Raw genomic sequence first — 9,219 nt, forward strand, 5'->3', positions numbered from 1 at the left:
TCCTGCATAAAATACAGCCCTTTCTCTCTGTCTTCACAGTAGAAGATAAAGGTTACGGACCCGAAATAGAGGGTAACCTGGGGGGTAATAAAAGGGAGTAAATTAAGGCAACTGGTATCAGAAGAGCACAGGTACTGGGGAAGCTTTAACTAAAATTCGACAATTCCCCAGGGCATGATGGCCAACATGATAGGGTTTTAAAAGTGGTAGTTTCAGAGAAAATGGAAATTCTGTTTATAATTTTCTAAAATTATCGATGCTCCAGAACAGGCGCAGCGGATTGGAAGTTAGAAAATGTAAAACCACTATTGAAGGAGGTCGGGAGAGAGCGCACAGGGAAAATGCTGGAATCTATTATTAAATATAATTAATATATTAATATATTATTAATCTATTATTATTATAGGTAAGTGTTATGGAAATACAGGGACAGGTGGGGATGCACTGTTGAATTATACTGAGTGCGGGTCACTAACTGAAGTGGAACTCCTAATCTCAGTCGTCATGTACTACTTTGAATATCTGTCACTGTCGAACAAACCAGAGTGGAAGAACTGACCCCAGTGGTGATGTATTACTGTGAGTTTTGGTCACTGTAGAATTGTACTGACTGTGGATCACTAACCAGATTGGAACACCGAATCCCTGTGGCTGTGTTTCCCTGGAATTACCTTTCAATGCAGTCATTCAGACTGTGGGTCACTAACTGGAAATGAACACCTGATTCAATGTTTCCTGGGAGTATCTGGTATTGTAGAATCGTATCGACTGTGGGTCACTAACCAAAGAGGAACAGCTGATACCAGTTGCCATGTATTACTGGGAGTACCTGTCACTGTCGAACTGTGCAGAGAACGGGGCACGAACCAGCGTGGAACAATTGATCCCATTAGACATGTATTACTGTGAGTTTCTGTCACGATCGAATTGTACTGAATGTGGATCAGTAACCGGAGTGGTTTACTTAACCCCAGTGATCATGTATTGCTGGACTATATGTCACTGTAGAATTGCACTTAATGTAGGTCATTCAAAATCTTTTTCTTTTTTGCGTGACTGATCTCGCCATTCCATGTATCTGCCTTTGTGATTAATGGATGTAATGTGAGGCAAACGGGAAGACGATTCCTGTTCGTTGAAGATGTTTGGTAATCAGTGTATAAATTGTAAGATGTTGATATCTCTCTGTTTACAATAGCACTACTCCAAAGAAACTGCTATTAACTAGAATACAAGCAAAATACTGCAGATGCTGGAAATCTGAAATAAAAACAAGAAATACTGGAACTACTCAGCAGGTCTGGCAGCATCGTTGGAGAGAGAAGCAGATTTAAAGTTTCAGCTCAGTGACCTATTACTGAGGAATATACATACAGGGCTTTATAACACACGTATCAGGCTGGGAGCAGTCAGCAATGCCATTAGCAAACAATTAATAATGAAATAAATAGATCATTCCTCTCACTTTTGATATGAATCTCGATTAAATCATTGCACCTTCTCCAGTGCATCAATATTATTGTTTGTAATGTGGAAACAGCATCTGTGCACAGTAGAGTAACAGTTCTTTCAATTTGATTAGGTTGGCAAATTTTGAAATTGTGCTTCTACTTCTCATTCCATATTGGTTATGTGAATAATGAACAATAAAGATCCCTGATCCTTGTTGCATTATAACTTTTGCAACATCACCTTATGTATTCTTACCTGGGATGTGAGCATCTCTGTCAAGGCCAGTATTTATTGCGCATCAATAGTTTCCCTTAAGAAGGTGCTAGTGGGCCGCCTTCTTGAACCACTGCTGTACATCTGGTGTGGGTACATGCACAGCGCACTTCGGGACTTCCATGTTTTTGACTCAGCGACAGTGAAGAAATAGCAGTATAGCTCCAAGTCAGGACGACGTGGGAAATTAAGGGGAACTCGCAGGTGGTGGTATTCCCTTGAGTCTGCTGCCCTTGTCTTTCTAGATGGTAGAGGTCGTCGGGTTGGAAGGTGCTGTCGCAGGAGGCTCGGCACATCGGGACAATGCACCTTGTGGATACTACAGGCTGCAGTAATTCTGCACTGCTGCTGGAAGGAGTGAATGTTTAAGATAGTGAATGGGGTGACGAACAAGCGGGCTGCTTTGTCCTGGATGGTGTTGAGCTTCTTGAGTATTTTTGCAGCTGCACTCATATAGGAAAGTGGAGAGTATTCCACCACACTCCTGACTTGTAGCTTTCAGATGGTAGACAGGTGCTGGAGAGTCAGCAGGTGAGTTACTCTCCGCAGGATTCACAGCCTCTGATCTGCTCGACCAGTTAATTTTCTGGTTAATGGTAACACCAAAATGTTGATGGTGGGGGATTCAGGGATGGCAATGCCATTGAATGTCAAGTGGAGATGGTTCGATTCTCTCTTGTTGGATGTTGTAAATGCCTGGCACTTGTCTGGTGCGAATGTTGCTTTCCACATATCAGCCCTAAATGTTGTCCAAGTCTTGCTGCATGCAGACGCGGACTGCTTCAGTATGTGAGAAGACCTGAATTGTGCGGAAAACTTCTAACACACAAGAAGACAAGAAATAGGAGCAGTGGAAAACCATATGGCCCATCGAGCCTGCTCCGCCATTCAATTCCATCATGTCTGATCTTGGGCTTCAATTCCACTTTCCTCCCCTCCCCCATATCCTTTGATTCCCTGAAAGAACAAAACTCTATCTATCCCAGCGTTAAATGTATTCAATGATGGAGCATCATCTGGGTTAGAGAATTCCAAAGATTCACAACCCTTTGACTGAAGTAATTTCTCCTCATCTCAGATCTGAATCATTGACCCCTTATCCTGAGACTGTGTTCCCGTGTTCTAGATTCCCTGACCAGTGGGAACAATCTCTCAGCTTCTACCCTTTCAGAATCCTGTATGTCTCAATTAAATCGCCTCTCATTCTTCTAAACTCCAGAGAATACAGGCCCAATTTACTCAGCCTCTCATCATAGGACAGCACGCTCATCCTCAGGACCAATTTAATAAATCTTCGCTCCACTGACTCCAGTACAAGTATATCCTTTCTTAAATGTGGAAACCAAAACGGCACACAGTATTCCTGGTGTGGCCTCACCAAAGCCCTGTACAATCTTAGTTAGGCAATTTATACATATATATAAAAATAGTACAATTTATTCCTGTACTCCAATCGCCTTGCAATAAAGGCCAACATGCCATTTTCTTTCCTAATAGCCTGCTGCACCTGCATGTTAACTTTGTGTGTTCCTTGTACGAGTACCCCCCAAGTGTCTCTGAACATCAACACTTACCAGTTTCACACCTTTTAAAATATATTCAGCTTTTCTATTTTTACGACCAAAGTGGAGAACGTCCCACTTTACAGCCTTTCTGTATCCTCCCCACAGCTTTCCTATCCACCGAACTTTGCATCATCAGCGAAGTTAAATACTTTATTCTCTGTCTCTTCATCTAAGTCATTAATATTGCGTGTGTAAACTGTGGCGCGGAGTCAACTCCCCCTTGGCCCCTTTATTCCCTTCACCCACTTGATCCTGGCAGTCACGTGGGACTAAGTCCTCTTAATTCAGGCTCAGGCTGGGTGTTTGGGATATCGGGATTACAGGAGAGCCACCCTCCTAATCCATCGGCTACGGTTAATGGCTTAGTACAAAGAGGAGGAAACACAGTCCTTTCTTTAACTATCAATTTCCTTTATTCACGTTGTTGTACAAAGTAAGAATAAGGCTTGTACACTTGGGTAGACAAAAGAATGCAACTCAAACTGGGTTATACAGTTGATCACAAAGCTAGCTAGAATCGATACGCACACCCACTAGGTTCCTCTGACCTTCCCTGACCCAGTAACAGAAAACAAAGGATAATACCCGAAAAGGGGAGATCTGACGCTGGCCAGGCATTCCGTTATCTCTCTCTTTTATGTTGTCGCCGCGTTGCTGATGCAGGGTCTTCCATTTCCACGATGGTTGGTCTCTGGAGTTTCTCGCTGACTCCATGCCCCAGATTCTCCATACTTATTTTCTTTTTTATCTCTTCGAGCAGTGCTGTCTCTTTCCTGTTGGGTTAAGCCTGCTCACCTCGTTCGTATCTTCTACTTATTGGCCGAGGCCCAAAGACCCCTGACTCACACTGTGCCCAAATAAGGCTCTATTCTTGTGATCTCTCCCTTGTCTTTCACATAAATCAATCAGTTCAAACTGTTTTTTACCAGCACAGGCCAATGTCTGAGCTCAGGTCACTTCAGTTGACAAGCTCTGCAGCAGTTTGTTACAGATTCAGTACTTCTTGCAGCCCCTGGCCAACAATTGTAAATATCTAAAGCCCCAGCACTGATCCTTGCAGCACCCCACTATTCACTGCCAACTTGAAAACGCCCAATTTATGCGCACTCTCTGCTTCCTTCTGTTAACCAATCTTCTATCCACGCTAATATATTATCCCCAACATCATGAGTCCTTATCTTGTCTATTAATCTTTTATGTGGCACTTTATCGAATGCCTTTTGAAAATCCAGGTATACTACATCTACTGGTTCCCCTTTATCTACCCTATAGTTACATCCTCAAAAATCTCTAATCAATTTGTCAAACAGGATCTCCCTTTAGTAAAACCCGGCTGACTTGTTCTAATCATACTATGCTTTTCCAAGTGCAGTGTTAAGACTTTGTAATAGTAATTTCAGCATCTTCCCAACAACTGATATCAGGCTAAATGGCCTGTAATTCCCTGTTTTCTTTCTACCTTGTTTATTGAAAAGCGGTGTAATATTTGCCAACTTCCAATCTGGCGGGACCACTCCTAAATCTAAGGAATTCTGGAAAATCATGGCTAGCGCATCCAATATCTCTGCAGCTATCTCTCTTAGAACCCAAGGATGTGGGCCATTTGGTCCCGGGGACTTGTCAGATTTTAGTCCCTCAAGTTTCTCCAACACGTTTTCTCGACTGATATCAATATCCTTATTGTCTTCTACTGTGAAGAAAGACAAAAAATATTTGTTTAATGTCTCTGCCATTTCCTCAAACCCCATGATGATTTCTCCTGTCTCTGCCTCTATAGAACCAACGTCCACTTTTGCTACTCTCTTCCTTTTTCTGTATTGTAAAAGTTCTTAAAATCTGTTTTGATATTACTGGCTAGCTTACTCTCATTCTACTTTTTACCTCTTTGTCAACGTTTTGGTGACCCTTTGCTCTGCTGAGGACTGGCCTGGTCCAATCAAGACCTCCTTTGTTATCTCTTGCCCCACCCCTACCTCACTTGCTTATAACCGGTGACTTTTCTAATATTTGTCAGTTCTGATTAAGGGTCACTGACCCGAAACGTTAACTCTGCTTCTCGTTCCACAGATGCTGCCAGACCTGCTGAGTGGTTGCCGCATTTCTTGTTAGTATTGACACCAAATCTGTTTCCCTCTGTAATCTATTTGTGTGCACATTTTACTCTCGTGTGAATGTGTCTGTGAATCTCTAGCGTATTTTTAGCATTTTTAAATCGTGTCCGAGTGTTAAATATGACAAACTTACCTCTTTCTTGTTTAAACTTAAGAAAACCTGTGTGATTGGCTCTTCTGCAATTACATTAGAATAAAAAAAGATAAAACGCTCACTGGGGTGGTACACACAACCACTGTTTTCAAAAAGGAATATACCCTGTTGAGGTCAAACAAGAGGGGAGCATGAGACCCTCTCCTCAACTGGCCGTGACACTTCCTCTGGTGATCAGAACCTCAGATCCTTCCTATCGTTTGGTGTATAGTAAGTCTGAGATACACAGATTTCAGGTCTTTCAGGGAATCAAGAGAGATTTGAAAGCAGGAGGGAAAATGGAGTTGAAGTCTAAGATCAACCAATAATGTATTAAATGGCGGAGCAGGCACGATGGGCCATATGGTCTACTCCTGCTCATATTTCTCTTGTTCTTATCTTTTTATTATATCTCTATCTATCTACCTTTCCTCAATGGTTTGGGGAAGGAAATGTGTTTTCCTTACCTGGTCTGGCCCACAGGTGACTCCAGATCCCCATAAATGTTGTTGAGTCACAATTGCCCTCTGAAATGACCTCGCAAGCTATTCATTTGTCAGGTTGTCTATCATTTCTCCATTATTTATCGATCTCCTTCTCTCACTCGTGTATTTACAGTGTACCCTTTCTAATCAGGTTTCGATTTGTTTTGCTGGCAGTACAGGGAGGCCATTGAGCTGAAGGACCAGGTGAGTTCATTTGTCCTGCATTATAGAGAAACGTTTCAGGCACCGTCTGCAGAGCAAGTCAAGCTTCAATAGGTCAGATTTTCAATAAAATATATCGAGATAAGCATGTACAATTTAGATGTAAATTATCAGAATTAGGTGGAAGATTATTTCAGGACTCTGTGGCACTAATATAACATGTACTTCCAATCCAGTGTGGGAGTGGGGAAGGGTACAAGATGGAGTATGAGATAGAATTGAGTCCTATTGCATGAAACCTTCAGCTTTTCTATGACTCAACTATTTTAACAATTAGTTTGAGTGGATAGCTCACTGCATTCTTCAGTTCTTCTCTAAACTTTTTCTGGGTCAGGACATAAATACAGGTGTTGGTGCAGGTACTGAGAAGCTGAAGCATATTGGCTGTAACTTCAGTGACATAAACAGGATCTGTGACAGGGTAAGAATAAATCTTTGTCATTCGCTGGTAAATGTAAATTACAACCTGCGTCACCCATAACAATATAAAACTGCCAGATATGCTGAAAAGCAGGATGATGGATTTCCTTCGATTCTCCATCTCTGGGTCCTTATTCTTCTCTCCACTGTTGCAGCCCCGGAGTCCCCTGCGACCTCTGCTGGCCGCTAAAATACGCCTGGTGGTCTGAACGTTGAGCAGCAAAATCAGAAATAATGGCACACAAGCGAGTAAAATGAAGTAAAATATAACATACCCGTCCCATGCAGTGGAATTAAAGAAGACCGGTTTAGTGATGCAATGCCACGGGACATTATCAATTATATATTCAGGTTCAAACCTGAAGTACCAGGGAACAGATACTAAACAGCCCAGCGCACTGACAGTTCCTATAACCATTGCAGCTGTTTTCTCAGAGCAATACTTTGGTTTCAGCTTCTCACAACAAATTGCCATAAATCGATCAAAGGTGAAAGCAACTGTGAGCCAGACAGAAACGATCGTGGCTGTAATAACCAGGAAGTAAATAAAACTGCACATGGGAGTAATGAACAGGAATGAATCTGGGAAATATATCTGCCCAGTCCTGTACAATATCGGTTCAGAGATAACAACCAGGAGATCAGCCGCTGCCATTCCAACCATATAGCAAGTGATACATTTGGAGAGACCGCACTTTCCTAGGGACAGGATCACAATCGCCATCAAGTTAACTGAAAGAGAGAGAATAGGAAGCAGAGAAATTACTGATCAGACCTGGAGTCAAAACACCAGTTTGACAGGACCTGAGGTGAGAATTTTAGGTTTGTTAACTGTATTAATTGTTACAAACTGAGTGATTTATCTGGGCAGCTCTGATCACAGAGAAACGTTTGAAACACAATTATTAATAATAGATTAAGAAATTGATATAGAAAGTGAATAAATGATCATTGGATCCACTGTAAGGGCTGAGTGAGGGTGCAGTGGCAATCGGGAAAAGGAAAGGGGTTTAATACAGGGGCAACTGACTGTGTCCAATCCGAAGCTTGACTCCTGGGTATTGCCCAAAAAGGTGAAGGGGCATGGGGGAGGTTCATATGGTTGGTTGATCTGGGTTAAGAAAGCCAACAGGAACTGGTACAAAACATCAATGTGGATTCCTGGGGTGAAGACTTTGCGGCTGACAGATCGGCTTCCAAGAGGCCCTTTTCCCTTCCAGATCAATCCTAAAGTCACTCCCCTGCACCCTGTTCTTTTTTTTAATGAAATTGCTTTGTGGGAGTCATTGACTAGGCCAGCATTTATTGCACATCCTGAATTGTCCTTGAACTGAGTGGCTTGCTGGGACATTTCAAAGGGCTATTCAGAGTCAATCCTATTCCTGTCAGCCCGGAGTCACATGTATGGCAGGCTAGGTAAGGACAGCAGATTTCCTTCTCGAAAGAGCATTAGTGAATCAGATGGGCTTTTACAGCAAGCTGGCAACAGTTTCATTGTCAGCATTAGACTAGTGCTTTAATTCCAGATTTATTAATGGTTGTCAAATTTCATACCCTGGTACGGTGGGATTCTAATCAATGCTCCCAGGAGATTATTTTGAGCTCTGGATTATTAATCTAGCAACATTACCATGGAGCCACTGCTCAGCATTCAACACTTGCATTCGCAGAGCCAGTTTGCTAAGAGCATTGAGGACTTTGCGCTGTCTCCTTGCAACAGAGTCTGTGAATTACATCAGTATCAATTACTGAAAACACATTGGTTAATAAGCAATTCAGAACAGCTAACGTCCACCATGTAAAACTGTTAACGACTACTGATGGAATGATTCATGCTGTCAGCCAACACTTCATCACAATATATTCAGAGCAGGGAATAATCCGGTAAGATTATCAGCGTTGGATTCACAAAGATCACATCAGATATAATGTAATTACTAGAAGATCAAAAGAACAGAGACTTAAAAATTCCATCTGTCAGCGAGATGGAACAAATCAGACAGCTGTGCAAAAGAAAAAATCAGCAAGCAAAATATGGCAGGGACAGAAGCACAGTTAACACCAATTTAAACCATTAAAAACTGAGGTAATGGCTCACCAAGAACTCCAAAGACAGCAAGAGCAGGATAGAAGATGCGTTCTACCTGAGGCATTACTGGATATTCCATTTTTGTGCGAAAGTGATTTTTCAATGTCTGTAAAACACAGCTATGGCAGGCACTGTGAGCTGAAACCTTCTAATGGGCACTGATTTACACTGGGGAGAACTCTCCAATGACACAGTATTCCCTATGCTCATTGCTATTAGTTACAATCACTTGAACAAACACTTTACACCAGCAGCTTTGACTGCGATGTACATATTTTCCTGGATAAAACGTGATTATCTCAAAGTCCAGGACCTTACCCCAGACCTTATAGAAACAAAGAAACATGGAAAATAGGAGAAGGAGTAGTCCCTTTGAGCCTGCTGCGCCATTCATTATGATCATGGCTGATTATCCAACACTGTAACCTGTTCCTGTTTTTGCCTCTTATCCTTAGAGCCCTTTAAACCC

At 42.1% G+C, this 9,219-nt stretch overlaps 1 protein-coding gene across 1 annotated transcript; it reads right to left on the reverse strand.

Annotated features, from left to right (window-relative positions):
* Positions 1-6,491: 6,491 nt before the first annotated feature.
* On the reverse strand, positions 6,492-8,829 carry LOC137356850 (probable G-protein coupled receptor 139). Its single transcript, XM_068022690.1, has 3 exons — positions 8,760-8,829; positions 8,292-8,384; positions 6,492-7,393 (listed from the first exon to the last, which is right to left on the reverse strand). Exons 1-3 carry the CDS (start codon positions 8,827-8,829, stop codon positions 6,492-6,494), a joined length of 1,065 nt encoding a protein of 354 aa, XP_067878791.1.
* Between the last annotated feature and the right edge of the window lie 390 nt (positions 8,830-9,219).

This window comes from Heterodontus francisci, chromosome 46 (assembly GCF_036365525.1).
Source record: "Heterodontus francisci isolate sHetFra1 chromosome 46, sHetFra1.hap1, whole genome shotgun sequence".
In the NCBI taxonomy this organism is placed as follows: domain Eukaryota; kingdom Metazoa; phylum Chordata; class Chondrichthyes; order Heterodontiformes; family Heterodontidae; genus Heterodontus; species Heterodontus francisci.

Coding starts and splice junctions, on each gene's coding strand:
- LOC137356850 (XM_068022690.1), bottom strand. CDS start 8,829: ATGGAATATCCAGTAATGCCTCAGGTAGAACGCATCTTCTATCCTGCT. Junction 8,385..8,759: donor TGCTGTCTTTGGAGTTCTTG/GTGAGCCATTAC, acceptor TGTAATTCACAG/ACTCTGTTGCAAGGAGACAG. Junction 7,394..8,291: donor TGCTGAGCAGTGGCTCCATG/GTAATGTTGCTA, acceptor TCTCTCTTTCAG/TTAACTTGATGGCGATTGTG.